Source organism: Urocitellus parryii, chromosome 7 (assembly GCF_045843805.1).
Source record: "Urocitellus parryii isolate mUroPar1 chromosome 7, mUroPar1.hap1, whole genome shotgun sequence".
Classification (NCBI taxonomy): domain Eukaryota; kingdom Metazoa; phylum Chordata; class Mammalia; order Rodentia; family Sciuridae; genus Urocitellus; species Urocitellus parryii.
Window position 1 is genome coordinate 144,189,633 of NC_135537.1, and position 15,667 is coordinate 144,205,299.

At 48.5% G+C, this 15,667-nt stretch overlaps 1 protein-coding gene across 1 annotated transcript; it reads left to right on the top strand.

Moving 5' to 3' along the window:
• The first annotated feature begins 448 nt into the window (after positions 1-448).
• Spaca3 (sperm acrosome associated 3) lies at positions 449-4,226 on the top strand. The gene is made up of 4 exons (XM_026389018.2): positions 449-701; positions 1,499-1,657; positions 1,955-2,033; positions 4,160-4,226. Exons 1-4 carry the CDS (start codon positions 515-517, stop codon positions 4,224-4,226), a joined length of 492 nt encoding a protein of 163 aa, XP_026244803.1. The 5' UTR covers positions 449-514.
• Positions 4,227-15,667: the final 11,441 nt, after the last annotated feature.

Here is a 15,667-nt window from a genome sequence, read left to right on the forward strand (position 1 = left end):
GGGGCTTACAGACTGACAGTGATGACACAGCTCAGCCCATCTCTCTGGAAAATCTGCTCCAGGCCATAACCCAATGGGGCTTTGGATTCCTACCAACTTCAGTCTCAGGCCAAACTTTGTCCCTTCCCAGTTGTCAAATCATGAGCCTCAGGATCAAATCATGCCTCGTGCGTGGCGTGGAGCTCAGAGGGTTCATTTTCTTCCCAGTTTCCCCTCCTCTCTCCCCAGCTGCTGGGCCAGGGTGGAGTAGAGTAGGATTGGAAAGGACCGATGTAGGTCGCAGGAATCCTCCAGGGTCTTGGGAGGATGGGGAGGTGCTTCATAGGGGATGCCGAGGAGCCGATTCCTCCACTGGACCTCACCTTCTTCTCTTTCCAGGGGTACACTCAGGCTCTGCCCCTTCTTCTTCCAAGGAGTAGGTGTCTGAAGGGGACCACCAGGGCTGATGAACCGCCTGTCATCCCAAAGCTCAGCTCTGACCCCGTGTGGCGGGGGCTACATCTCTGCAACTGGCATGAAAGCCAGGAGCCGGGTACCCAGAAGGCGACTGAGTCCACCTAGGGTCACCTGGCTGGCTCTCGTCTCTCTACTCAGCGGCCTGCTCACCTCCAGCCAGGCCAAGGTTTTCAGTCGCTGCGAACTGGCCAAGGAGCTCCACAGAATGGGTCTGGACGGCTTCCGGGGATACGAACTGGCTGACTGTGAGAACCTTTTTCCCTGGCTGGCCCCTGGCTCCTTCTTACCTCCACTTCCTCCTCTCCTCCTCCTTCTCATTAAAGGGGGATGGCCTTGGGGGCTTTTTAAGCCTCAGCTCCTAATCTCTAAAACCAGGAGTAAATGAGATGACAGGTTGAGAACTCTCAGCCTGGAGTTCAATGCCTAGTAGGCAGGAAACACCCAGCCAGATTGGAACCATCTCTTCATTTCTCCCGCTCTGGCAAAGGCAGGAGTCAAAAGGTCCGAATAATTTAGTATGCTAAATTTATAATCCTGGCCACGGGGATCCGACCTTCTTCCTGGCCAAGTGAAAAGGCAAATTGAACAAATGAGTAATACCAAACTTCTCCAGCTGGTGGCCGATTTGGGAAGCTTTGTCTGTGAGGTCCAGACACATCTGGATTTATTTTTCCTCTCTTCAGTTCTAGAACCGTTTGCAGATCCTACTCATGTCTTTCCTAATTTTGCCTCTAAAGATTTAGTTCCTGCAAGCAAATTCATTATCAAACGTGCGGATTGGATTTTACGATGCTCTGGGCAATAAGCTTGAGCCTGGGAGTTGGAGGCCAGAGGCCCAGTTTTGACCCCCTTGCTAGGTGGCAGCTGTATGTGATTTTGGGGAAATCACTTTGCCCTCTGAGCCTCAGTTGATCCAACGGCAGAGTAGGCGAGAAGGTGTCTGCCCTGGTCCTCACTTGGGGGGGGGTGAGGCTGGGGTAGCCAGTGCGTGGGACCCATACTGTGAGGGTACCAGTCCAGGCAGTGTCTCTGTCACCTACAGGGGTCTGCCTCGCTTACTTCACAAGTGGCTTCAACACAGCTGCTGTGGACCACGAGGCAGACGGAAGCACCAACAATGGCCTTTTCCAGATCAATAGCCGGAAGTGGTGCAGAAACCTCTCACTGGATTCCCTCAACTTGTGCAAGATGTACTGCTCTGGTAGGTTGAGTCTCGGCCTTGGGCTGGCTGGGGTCAGGTCTCTACAATAGCATTTGCTTCTGCCCAGTTCAGACCTGCGTAGGGATGCCCCAGGAGACAGATAATGTGCAAGTGAGGAGAGTGGATCCTCCTTCCATCTGACTTGGGGTCCCAGGTGGGACACGGGTCTCAGAGTGGAGGGAAGATTGTTTCTGATGGAGGGGGAGAGCAAGAGAGTGATACCTGTGCCCCCAGACTCCAGATGTCTAGCTCTGCCCCCTGCTTCCCAATTTTGTGTTTCTCTGCCTCCCACTCCAGACTTGTTGACCCCTGATCTCAAGAATGCTGTTGTCTGTGTCATGAAGATAGTTTCAGGGCCCAAGGGTCTGGGCTACTGGTAAGTAGCTTGAGGGTGGACCCTGCTCTCCAAGGTGGTGTGTGGCCAAGACTGGTGTAAATTAACCTTTTTGGGGTACCCACTTTGTCATAGGCACATTTCTAAGCTTTACGATCTAATCCTCACTATAACTTTTGGGGTGGGGAGTCCAAGCAAGGAAGTATCTGTAGATGACGCCTTGAGTTTTAGGGAGGTCAAGCGATGTATGGTGGCCCCATGGGCACACACAATTGAGCTGGGTTCCTCCAAGATCTGGGATGCCTGCTTAGAGGTCCTCAAGGCCAAGGCTTGAGAAGATTGTTAAATTTTTTTTAAACGGTGGCATCTTTTATATAAAACCTAAATGTTCTATGAAAGGTCAGGATGTACATCAGATTGAGGTAGAGGTTCTCTGCTTGAAGTGGGCGTGGGGCTCTGGAGCTCCACCTTCTCCACCTTTTTCCTCTTGCTTTCAGGAAGATGGCCTTTGAAGCCATCTTTAGAATAGATGAGAGTCAGGCGGGCCATTGAACTAGATGGATGGATCACGGGGTGCCTCTGGGTCAGGAGCTCCCCAGCTGCCTCTGTTGACGGGAGTCTCCTACTTAGTCTGTGATCTCTCCTCCACTCATATTTCTGGAGGAGAAGTCAGCATGGGTGGGGGAGAGCAGCATCTGGGAAAACACCCAGGGGCTGGGACACCGTGAACAGATACGGCAGGTGCTAAGGCTGGGAGGGAAGCTTGGAAGGCACTGAATGTTAGTCCAGGAGCGGAGGGAAGAGGGAGAGAGGGCGGGAGCTCCTATTTGGGTGACTCTATAGGAGTCTAGGTGAGAGTTGTAGGGTCTGTGTGGGGACAGGTGCACCACTGTTGGCCAACAGAGGAGTTGGGCATGAAGGATTAGAAGAGATAGAGGGACAGGTGAGATAGGTGGCCTGAGAGGGAGAGGGGGAGTGCAAGTGACTATGAATCTAGAGAAGGTCTGGAAATGGCCTGGAATGACCACAGCTTTGGCAATGTGATGGTTTGAGGACAGAGGAAGGCTTAGGAACCGAGTCTGGGGCGGGGCAGGCTCCGTGGGATATCATGCACCTCTATAGAGTCAGGAAGTGGGAATGTAGGCTCAGGCACAAATCCAATGGCCACCACCCTGAGATGGATAGTCCTTATGGGTTAAATCAAAGAACAACTCTCTCTCTCTCTTACACATTGGGAGTAAATTCTTGGCATGAATATACCCCTAAGAGCAGGTGGCTGAGGCTAGTCATAGGAATTGGTCCCACAAGGTGGACATAACGCTGTTCATTCACACTGCACACATGGACTGAAGACTCAGGCATGCCAAGCTTGGTGCTGGGTCCTGGGTTTCAGAAATATCCAAGCAAAGAGCTCATGGAAGAGACAAACGGGCCAATCGATCTTTTTGGGAAGATAGATGTATAGAGGTCCTTTGGGGCACTCTTGCTCACTGCGCTCTTTGACATTGACATCATAGAGGGCATTAATTATCAGAGCCTGGTGCCCCCGAGAGTTTGAGACCCCAGGATCCCTGTGGCCCTGATTAGCTCCCTCAGTATGTCAAGCTGTGAGCTGGTAGAAAGTCATGATCTCCAAAGAGCCTATGAAATGTAGTAACCAACAATGAAAAGACACAGTTTGGTAGCCAAGGAGGGCTGGGTGTGGGCACAGCTCTGTCACTTAGTAGCAGTGGGATTTGGGAAAGTGATTTTGCATCTTGGTCTGAGTTTTTTTTTTTTTTTAATTTGGAAAAAAGGGAACATAATATCTCTTCTGTCTACTTAGATGGGCTGCCGAGGGCAGGAAGGGGGGTGGTGATAAATGGCAGACGGGTGAGACAGTGCCAGGTAAACTGTAAAGGGCTGTACGTATGCAAGGTGACACTGGTGATAGTGATGCCACCAGAAGCATGAAAGCATAGGGAAAGGACCAGGGCTCCAGACTCCAGGGCCCGACCACTGGCTTGTGGGTAAACCTGATCCTATTAGTAGTGGTCTTCAGTGGTAAGGTAAGGAGGCTACCTGTTGAATTCTTTAGGGGCATTCTCTTCCCCTTCATGTTCTTCTCTGTGTAGTGCCTGGGGCTGCCGCTGATATGATCTCTCGTCTTCTCTGTTCTCCATCTTTAGGGAGGCCTGGAGGCATCACTGCCAGGGCAAGGATCTCAGGGACTGGGTGGATGGCTGTGAAATGTAGGTCCTTCTCTGGATGGACCAGGCCACACACACTACCCCCTGGGAAATGCAGTTTGGTTCCTGACCCAGCCTTGTAAAGACAGACCAACTAATAAAGTCTATTTTGACCTAAGCCTGGTTCTCGGCTGCTGGTGTGTTTTCATGTTGGCCTACAGCATCTCGTCATTCCCCCACCTCATCTGACCACCGGGTTGGGCTGCAGGAAGACTCCAAAATCCTACCGTCAGAGCCTTCCTTGTTCACACCCGGTAGAGTTTGGGCTTAAGTTTGCCAGAAATTAGCAAAACAAACAAAACCCAAAATAATACTAAAAAAAGAGAATGTTCCAGTTAAATGTGAATTTTGGATATATGCATTTTAAGTGTAAAGTATGTCCCAAATGCTGTATGGAACATATTCAGACTAAAAAATTTCTTGTGTATCTGAAATTCAAATTTAACTGGGGCAAATTTAATTAATTCAAATTTAATTCTGTATACCTGGTGGCCCTAACTGAGTCTGGTGTTGTAAACCTTTGGTTCGTGTGGAAATGCCTGCGGGACACTTGTATCCTGAGGCTCTGGTCCCAGATGGCAGCCACCATGCCTTGGCCCTCCTCAGGGTCCCTGCTAACACTGCTGTCACCGTGGGGTGATGGAGTGAATACCCTTGGATGACCATAGGGGCTTCTGCTCTCTGGTGCCCTCTATAGGCGAGAGGTTCAAGTGCTGCTGATAGTGATGGATCACTTTCTGGGTTGGAAAGTCTCCCCACAGGGCTGACCACCTCTAGGAGGCTGGAGGATGGGGTGGGATTGCTAGTGGCTTTTGGGGAGCAAACTGCACAGTTAGGGCAGTTTTTTTCTTTCTTCAGCACATGGGGAACTCTGAAGAGGCATCGCTGTCCCCCTTTGACCAAAACCTCAGGGTCTCAGGGAGGATGTCTGAAGGAGGGAGGTGGGCAGCGTCTTGGAATCACAGTGGGCATGATGGCGAGAACAGCATTCCAGGTGATGGGGTGATGTAAGAAGGCTGAGTCTTGAGTTTGGATTGTAGATCCTTCTGGAAAGACTTCACAGAACCCTGCAAGTATTGAATTGTTGGTTGAAGCTTGGCTGGTGACTCAGGGGGAGGGTCTATGCTATCACCCACCACAGGGGACCTGCTATCCATGAATGTCACTGGGTCAGCAAACACCAGAAGGGTGGTTAAGCATAATTGGTGAGACATACCAGTTTCCTTGCATTGCTTCTCTGGTCAAGGGGATGATAAAAATTGGGAGCTGCTCATATTAAATGGATAATGGCGAAAGACCTTGCTAAGAGAGAGGGCATCGTGACTCATGGATCCACTAGATCATAGGTAGAGACTGCTCTCTCTCTCTAATATTAATGCAAACACTGTGCGTGTGCCTACTGTGTGCCATGCATTATCTAATTTAGACCGTAGAACAAGAATCTATGGTGAAGGGACAATCAGTACACCCCTTCTATAGATAAGGAAACAGGCCGGGCGTGGCGGTGCATGCCTAAAATACAGCTGCTGGGGAGGCTGAGGCAGGAGGATTGTGAGTTCAAGGCCAGCCTCAGCAACCTAGCAAGACCCTAAGCAACTTAGCGAGACTCTGTCTCTAAATAAAAATATAAAAAGGGCTGGGAATGTGGCTCAGTAGTTGAGTCCCCTTGTGTTCAATCCCCAGTACTGCACCGCCCCCCCCCCCCCACAAAAAAAAAACATTCCATGGATAAAGAAACTGATTCAGAGAAGGTAAATTTGGACACAGGTCACTATGGCTCCATGTGTGCCCTCAGTCACTGTACTTTGTTAGGAGTTACCGCTGGGCCAGAGACCCGGGGCCCATCCCATCTTTGACTGATGCTCTCTACTCCATCTGCCGTCAGACCTCCCGTGTCTGCATTACATGATTGCCCCAATGGTCTCTTTTGCTTGTCTGGGGAAGGAATAGGCTAACTGAGGCTCTTGAACCAAAGGGATAGTTGGGAAAAGAATTTGGAGGGTCTGGGCCAGCATAAGGGCCTCAGGGCTCGGCAGGGAGGGGCTTGGACCTGGATGAGGGTTCTGAAGCCTGAGCTGGGAGATTAACCAGGAACAGGTGGAGACAGAGAAGGCTTATTCAGGGGAGAGTTCCCTGACCAAAAACCAGAGAGGCTTCACCTGTGGGGAGGATGGAACTGTGAACGGGTTCACCTGCAAGTGGAAGCCACAGGAATTCTAGATTCAGAAAGAGAAATGTACGCAGGTCAATTGGGGTAACCAGGCTAGGTCCTGGGGTCTCAGTGCTTCTACATCACTTGCACCCAATATTCCACCAATCATTCAGACCTGCCTATATTATTTTCTTGATATCTCAGGAAACTGTCCCTCCTTTCTATCCACATATAGCTACTTTAATCAAGAGCTCCTCGCTTCTTCTCAGGGACAATTGCAAAGGCCTCCTAAGAGCATCCCTGCTTCTAACCTGGTTCCTTGCCACCCCCACTTCTTCCTCCGAGAGAACTTTCTATCTTGTTCCTGCTTTGCATCCTGAACCCAAGGTCTTTTCTTACTTTCAGGTTAAAGTCAAGCTCTTGGCTTACCAGGTCTTCTAGGACCAAGGCTCAGCTGACCGCGACAGATGCATCTCTCAACTGTTCAGAAACTTTTTTCCTAGCTATTGTGGTCCCTGGCAATTAGTCCCTTCAAAGTAGCATGTTGCGTCTCCACCCCTCCTCCTCATTCATAAACTCTTGTGAACTTGTTATCCAACAAGCTGCTTCTACTACTGTTCTGTGTTCCTGGAATGGTCATTTCCTCAAATCAAATCTCAGAGTGGTTATTCCTTTCTCTTCCATCAGGTCTGATGTCAATTTTACCTCTTTAGAGCGACTCCCTGGCCACCAGAGTTGAAGCGTCCTCACCCATCCTTGTCACTGTCTTACCACTGTAGCATGTGCTACAGTCTGAAATGATTTCATGCACATCTGAATTTATGTATATTCTTCCTTCAGTCTCCTTATATTAGATTGTAAACATCACGAGAGCAGGAAATATGTGTTTCTTCTATCCCCAGAATCTAGAATAGTGGCACACAATTTTCAATAAATGAATGAATCTGTTGAATGCACAACCGAAGTGTGAATAAATGAAGGGTAGGCACCCAGCTAATGTTTTCAGAATCCCTGAATCCTAATACATTTTCATCTGTAACAATTCATTCAATGGTGTTGCTTCAGCAGTACCTATGTGCTGAGCTCCATGCATCCCTCCCGGGGAACACAGTGTCCCTTCTGAACTCACCAGGGAGTCTACCTCTCACAGGGACCACGCTGGCTGCTCTTCATCCAAGTCCCACACCCTTTCTCCTTGGACGTGTCTTGAGCAGAGGGAGCTCAGCGGTGTGGCCAGAGTTGGAGCTGATTCTAGCTCATTCTAGCTGGAGCTGATTCTAGCTGCCTGGCCATGGGAAAGTCATTCTGCCTCTGGGAGCTCAGCAGTCTCCTTGGGCAAGAGGAGCTGATATTGTACCAACTGCAAAATATAAAGCAGTGAAGCACCAAGCACCCTGCCTGGTACAAGTGGGCTTCCAGAAGTTCTGGCTCCTAGTCTGGGGGTGCCGAGTTCCAGCCCACCTGGGGAGGAATGGGTGTGTGCAGGTCCTATCTGCCTGGGGACCAGGGTTTCCTTAGGAGACCTGCCCTGTTTGCTGAGGAGGAGGAAGAGGAAAAGACAGGATGTGAGAAGAAGAAAGAGAAAAAAAGGGATGGTTTGGATAAGGTGGTAGAGGTTTCTATGCAAAGTGGGGAGAAATTAAGTGAATTTTTTTCAGACTTTTGAAGCTTCTTTTCAAAAGGAATTATATCTGGTTTAAGATAGGCCAGTACAAAGTGATGGGTGGGAACCATATCATACCCAGCTACCAGTCTTAGAGGGAGGAGGTCTCTTGGCCTAGTTTGGCTCAAGGAGACAGACTCAAAACAGTCTTTTGGGTATCTTTTGTGCTGAGTGGAGCGAATGGTCCAGGAATACCTGGCCTGCTCAAGTGCGGCTGCTTCTCTGTGTCTCTGCAAAGGTGAGGGAGCCAAGGAGGCTTTTCTGAGTGCTCTTCTTTGGGCTGAGATCCTGGTGCTTTGCCTGTGTGACCTCTCCCTCTGCAGGGTATGGCTGGTTTTCTCCACTCTTGAGCATGTGTGCCCCTTTGCCTGTTGGAAGATATTGCAAACTAAACACAAGCTTCTATCTGACTGAGCCGGCATGGGGCCAGGAAACCTTCTCAGCCACTCTTGATGGAGTTGGCGCTTGGGATGGGATCTTTATCATCGCCGACCTGTCTGTCGTGGTTTAGGCATGACAGCGGCACTTGCCAGAGCTTATCTCACTACCCATACAGCAAATGGAGGAGGAAGCTGATCCTCAGAGAAGTTTTAAAGCTTGCCCAAGATGGCACAGTTGGTGAAGCTGGGATTTGGCTGGGGTTGTCAGGCTGCAGAAACCAGGCTTCATCCCTAGCACGTCTCAGCCTCCATTGCTAGACCCAGCCTCAGCAGGCAGGACTCCAGAGTGGAAAGGTCCAGTCGAGGGAAGGCAGTAGAGAGATAGCCCATTCCTATTCAGCAGGGATCCTGCATTGTCAAAATCCCTTGAGTTCTCTTCTGCCTCTGAGCCTTTGTCTAGTGTCTCCTGCCCACAACTTCTAACTTTTCTCTAAGGGCTTCAGCCAAAGTCTAGTGCAACGCAGCCAGACCTAGGTGTGTCCTCCTCATGAGCCCCCAGCACCCGGCACAGTGCCTAGCTATCATGGGCACACACAGAATGCTCAGGTAGTGATAGACGCAGGCCAGAGAGCCAAGCTTTCTTCCTGCTGTGCCTTAATACCTCCTCCCTCTAAGGCTAGTAGCTAGGAAATGATTTGGTGCCCACCCATCACTTTATATTGGGCCTATTTTAAACTGGATATAATTCCTTGTGAAAAGAAGCCACAAAGGTCTGAATTACATTCAAGACAAATGGCCCATAAAGGTGATAAGTTAGTCAAATGAGCATGGAACAGCTTCAAGGAGGCAAGACATTCAGATTCCCCTCCCAAAGCATCCCTTTTAGCCATTATCAGGGCGTGGACCCTTTAAAATTCACAAATGAAAAGTTAGCCCAGCAGCTCTGCTCAGAGATGAATGAGATTCAACAGTGGGGTGTGCTTGGGGGCTCAGTGGCAACCAGAGAACATTAGGCATGCATTTCCCAGATGCTGTGATTCAGGGGTCACATCCTTAGGCCACGGGGATGTCTTCAAGGCTGATGCTGTGGTGGCTTTTGATGTGCACAGCTCTTCTCAAAAATCTCTACATGCATAAAATAATTTTATGAAATCATATTTCCAAGCGTTTCTGTTCATAGTCATTTTTCTGCTCTCTCATTCACTTTGCCATCTGTGAGAACCCACTAGCTCACAAGCTGCAGCAGGTGCCAAAGGTTTAAAAAAAATTAAGGGAGAAAAAAACGTGAAATTGATCAAATCCTATTTTTTTCTTTCTTTTTTTCCCCCCTCTCTATAAATTGAAAAATGACAGTCTTTATGTCATTTTAGGAGAAGAAATCTTGGTAGTTCTTTGTGATACTGGTGGGTTTTATTAGAGGATTGTTTAGCACTTTTGAGACCAGGGAGTCTTTGGCTAGCATCAATAGATCCCCAGAGGATCACAGATAGTCTCTGTGGTTCTAAATCCCTCTTAAAATTGTATGTAAATTTTTTTGTACATCTACATGACCACGTGCATTTTTTTCTGGAGTGGGGAATTCATAGCTTTCATCTTTTTAAAAAAGAGTCAGTGATCCCAACAAAATCAAGAATCACTGTCTTACAGGAAGAAAGCTGATGAAGGAAGAAAATGTTTTATGCACCTTGGCTCATTTAATTCTCATAGTTACCCTGAAAACCAGCATCATCATATGCATTTTTAAAATTTTTTATGTATATTTTTAGTTGTTGATGGACCTTTATTTTATTCAATTTTTTTTATATGTGGTGCTGAGAATCGAACCCAGTGCCTCACACATGCTAGGCAAGTGCTCTACCACTAAGCCACAACCCCAGCCCCCATCATACACATTTTATAGATAGGGAAACAGGGTCTCTGAGCAATAAATCAAGCATTTGCTCACATACCCAACTTTTGTTCCCAACTTAGTCTCGTGGGGTGTTAGAGTTGGAATGCATAAGCCAAAAGGGTTATCTGTCCCTTTTCCATTTCTCCCCTTTTATAGAGGAGGAAATGGAGGCCCAGAGAAATGAAGGGGACTGCCCAGAGTCATGGGATCAGCTAACAGAAGAAACAGATGAAAAAGCTCAGTCTTTTGATTCTCCATGTAAAGCCTTTGCCACCCTCTTACTTTACTCTTGAAAAGTGAGCATGGGTTTTATCAAGTGCTGAACTGAATTATTAAGAGATTCTCCTCTTCCTACCTGTCCTATTTCCTCTCCAGGTTTGGGTATGATTGTCCTGTTTCATGTCCTGCAAAATACTCCACCTGTTAGCCTTAGGAATATGTAAACTCATGCACAAAAAATTCCATGTTCTGAGAGGCAAGAGTCTGAAATGAGTGGGAAGAAAGTCATTAGCTCAATAAATTCAGCCTTGGCTTGAGAAATGTCTTCATAGACCCTTGAGGAGCAGGGGAAGGACTTTGAAGGACATGAGCCATGATACCTTCTCAGAAGGTGACCAGGCCCTTCCTCCTTCATCACCTGACTCACCTCTTGGTGGTCATTAGGATGATTTTCCCTTTTGATTCTTTGCTTGGGTTCCCCTGGGCCTATGTACCTTGTCCCCTGAATTGTGCCTTCTTCAGCCCTCTGGAAACTGCATATGCCTCTTCCACACCCCCTCATCTGGGAACTGGATTCATCTTTTGCCGTCATCTGTATACTTGTCTGTATTATAAATCCCTTGAGGACAAATGCCTGGCACATAAGAGTTGAGTTGAATGAATGGCGGACCTGTGTCCTTCCTGCATTAGACCCTCCTTTGTCCTCTTGCTCCTTCCCATCTCTGCCAGGAAGCTCATTCTGTGCAGCCTGGGGTCTGTTCTGGCTGAGTATGGGTCAGGGCTGGCTACACCCCCCCCCCCTGCAGAAGGAAATTCCTTGCCCTTTCTTATCCCTCTTTCTTCTCGGTTCCTAGGGGACACTCATTGATGGACTCATGGAGGTCCTGTCCCACGCAGAATAAATGAGTCAAAATCTCCGAGCTGTGAAGGAAGCAGCAACCGGGTTTCTCCTTGGCCTCTTGGCCTCCAAGGGAACACAGGACCTTCCAAGCTCACCCCTGTGGGCCGGGCCTGTGTCTGGCTGCCTCCTTGCCTGCTCACATCAGGAGCCTTTTTCCAGATACCCTCTGGGTCCTCTGGTCTTCTCCTCATTAGTGCCTGCAGCTCCACGCACTTCTTCCCAGGCACGTTCATGGTTAAAACTTTCACAAAAATAGCTTCAAGCTGAGAAGAAGAAAATAAAAGGACTGTGGTTTCTCTTTGCCAAAAACAACAAAGCAACAGCCTGGAAGCCACCAGCTCAGTCCCCAGGCATCGCTACTCACATTCCTTTTGCTGTCCTTAGCTGCAGCAAGCCGCGTGGATTCTGCTCCTGAGGTCGTGGGCCACTCCCTAATTAGTTTATCTGACTCTCTGATTCCCACTGAGAATCCAGCCTTGTGGTTTGGACTGTGGTTGTTCCCAATTCTCGGACTTTTGTATCATCATTTGGGTCACTCCTGTCCACCCAGTCTCTCCTGATCTTCAATAAAGAATGATCACATACGTGTTTACTTGTTTGAAACAATAATACAAAACCCCACCAGCCTCTGAAATTTGTGTGTTTTGTTAACAATCAATAATCAGTAGCTGGCTATTGATTTGCCTTTTTGAATTTCATATATATATATATATATATTTTTTTTTCCTTTGAAAATTTAAGTAATTATATAGACCTAGTCTAAGCTGAACAAAGCCAGAGTCCCCTAATCAAAAGGGGTACCTAGATATGTGAACCCTGAAGCAGTCTAAATGTATGTTCAAATATTCTTTCCTCCATCAACAAATTGATCTCCCTTTCCATTTTTTTCCTGAAAGGGAGCCAGAAATCCAATGAAGCAGTTCAAATTGCAACTTAAGCTATAGATTTTTAAAAATTTATGAAGCTGTAAACTGGAACAAGGCAGAAGCATCAAATAGACTCCTGACTATCCAAGTAGACATTTCGTTTGGTTACAGTCCCTGATGGGAACAGTCCGAGTCCACCCTTCAAAACTTTCTGTCCTGTATCTGATAGTTCAGTCACTAGCAGGACATTTGCAAGCCTGATGTCATGAGGAGTAAGTTTGTCTCAGAAGAGGGACTTCCATGCCTCGGCAAAGTCTGGAAGAATAATAATAACTTTTAGTCTCCCTTAAGTCTACAAAAAGGTCTACGAAAGGAATTGTGAGCCAGGAACTTAGGGGTATAGCTTGGGCACAGACACTAACTTGCTGGGTGACCTTAGGTCAGTCTCTCCCCTGCCCTCTTGGGTATGCTCAGAGTACATTGGACTATAGGATCCAAAAGGCCTGTGGATGGCAGAATCAGGGCCCCCAAGGATGCCCTTGTCCTAATCCCCAGAACCTGTGCATAAGCTATCTTACATGGTAAAAGAGATTTTGAAGATGTGATTAAGCTAATAGCCTTGCAATGGTGGAGATTATCCTGGATTATCTGGTGGCCTGACGTAATCATGAGGATCCTCTAAGGAGAAAGCAGGAGTCAGAGGGAGATGTGGCTGTGGAAGTTCAGAGTTCTGTGATCCGAGGACTCAATCCATCATGGCTGGCTTGGTAGAGGGATGAAGAACCCAGGAATGCAGGTGGCCTCTAGAAGCTGGAAAAAGTAAGTAGATTCTTCCCTGGAGCCTCCTGAAAGAAATGCAGTCTTGCTGACACCTAGGTTTTAGCCCAGTGAGACTTGTGGCAGATTTCTAACCTACAGAACTGTGAGATAATACATTTTTTTTTTGGGGGGGGTGGTACCAGGGATTGAATTTAGGGGCACTCGACGACATCCACAGACCTATTTTGGATTTTATTTAGAGACAAGGTCTTACTGAGTTCCTTAGTGCCTCACAGTTGCTGAGGCTGGCTTTGAACTCGCGATCCTCCTGTCTCAGCCTCCCAAGTTGCTGGGATTACAGGCGTGCAACTCCGTGCCTGGCCATTCGTGTTATTTTAAACTGCTAAGTTAGTAGTAATTTGCAGCAATAGGAAAGGGCCTAGTCCAGCTATAAATTAAAGCTCAGCTTCACTAGCAGCTTGAGTGACCCCAGCTGAGAGCCTGCCTGGGGAAGCCGAGCAGGGGTATCTTTTACCTTCTGGGTTTCCCGTCACCGCCAGCTCCTTGGCTATGTTTGTGTGTGAACATGACAGGTAGGTACAACTTGTCCAGTACTGCGTGCTGGAGATAGTACTGTCATAGCACTAGGAGTCTCAAGGGGTCGCAGGAGGTTGTCTGGTCCTGCATCTTCCCTTCACACAGGGAAGACTTTATCTCCATCCCCAAATCGAGGGAGCTGCGTTCAGAGAGGGTTGGGATCTCACTATTGTCAGAGAGCTGCTGAGAGAAGGCAGCCCAGGACTAGGGCTGCCAATTTCTGATGAGACTCTTTTCTACTCATCATGTTGGGGAAATGGCTTTCCTTGGTGTTAATGGGTGGGTCATGGCAGGTGGGAAAGGCGATGAATAGGTAGATACAGGGTAGATAGGATGCTGGAGGAAAGAGCAGGACCACAACCCTGAGCCCCTGGTCTAGCGTTTCTATGCATCTGTGCACAAGGGGGAAGACCCAGACATGTTAGCACATTAGACTTTCCCCCTCTGCTTTGGGGGAGACCCTAATGGGAGCGTTGGAGTTGGTAGTGAGAAGTCAAAGTCAAGGCCAAAGGAATGGAATCAGCAGGATGTCCCGAGGACAAGATTCCGGCTGAACCGGAAAGTCTCATTTGCTAACAAAAGGCGTAAAAGGGAACGTCCCCCTGTCCCCCTCCAAGGCACCTCCTGTCTTTCCTACCTGGTCACCCCCTTAGGAGTCATGAAACTAACGTGATGTCGGGAGGGATGAGGCAGGTCAGTTTGATGGTGTGGAAAGATGAGGTGGAGAGAGGGCCAGTAGGCTGGTGTGTGGCGGAGAGGCCACACTGGGACTTGTGTCCAGCCTGAATTGACAGACAGGGTTGGGAGGAGTCAGGGCAGCAGTGAGCCTAGAAAGCTATCTTCGTGGTTCCGAGGTGTGGGCAGCTTTCTCAGCCACCACCTCTTCATGCCACGTGGTGGGGTACTGTCCTTCCAGACACAAGCTACAACCTGTCAGTGGGTCATGAAGTCCTTGTCAAGGTCATGCTCAACTGTTTTCAAAACTTGAGAACAGGATCAAATATAGAGTGTACACATTTTTGTCAAGGGAAGTGCTATTGCTTGAAACTTTCCATACACATCCCTGGCCCGGGGCAGGTCTGAGCTTTTCCTTAGTGGCCGGGAAGAGAGATCTGGATGTGGAGAAAAGGCAGAAATGACACAGCCATTTCCACAAGACCAGCTTTTAATATGACCGTGATTTGAAGCACGAATAAATAAACTCCAAAAAAAAAAAAAGAAAAAATCAAACCAAACTACAACATCAAAACCAAAAAAAAAAAAAAATCATAAAACAAAAAATCTCCAACAGACAAACAAAATAGCCCCCGCCCCCTACCCAAATAAAAAAAAAAAATCAGACTGTACAAGCTGTGGTCACAGGGAGAGAAGAATGACGTGGCTCCATGGATGAATACTGGGGTCGCCCAGGACACTGTGCCACCTTCACAGGCGCTGGGGCGGGAGGGAGTTTGGCGCTGGTCACCCGAGGTGCCTGGAGCCCCATGGGCCAGTTTGGGGGGGGAAAGGGGTTGTGGGCAGGTTAAGAACCTTCACGAACTACACAAGGATCGAACATAGTAGAGTCCTGCAGTTTCCCTCTTGACTGTGCAGTTTTAGTGCCAGCGTGGCCTCATGGTGGCTTTGGGGCCGGAATCTGGACCCACTGCACGGGCGGCAGAGCGGACACTGGAAACCGCACGGAGGAATATCATGTACAAGACAGATGTGAGGTGGCGCCGTAAGAAGTCTGAGCATGCAGGTGCTTTATACATCTGGCAGTGAGATGTGATGGCAGGTTGGCTCTCGGACAGTTCCAGAGTGTGACTCATCTCTCCTACGAGGGACGCACGGCGAGGCCCAGGGACGCTTCATGTCAGACGCGGCCGGAGCGAGGTTTGGCAGAAGTTTGCAATGTGTGCATAGGGGGCTCTTGCTTCTTCCCGTCATCAGGGGCCATCCCACCTGAGCTGGCTGTCCCCTGTCCTAGGTCTTGGGCCTTAAGGTCTGTTTGGAGGGTGCTGGGTTAGCCCGAGGAGTG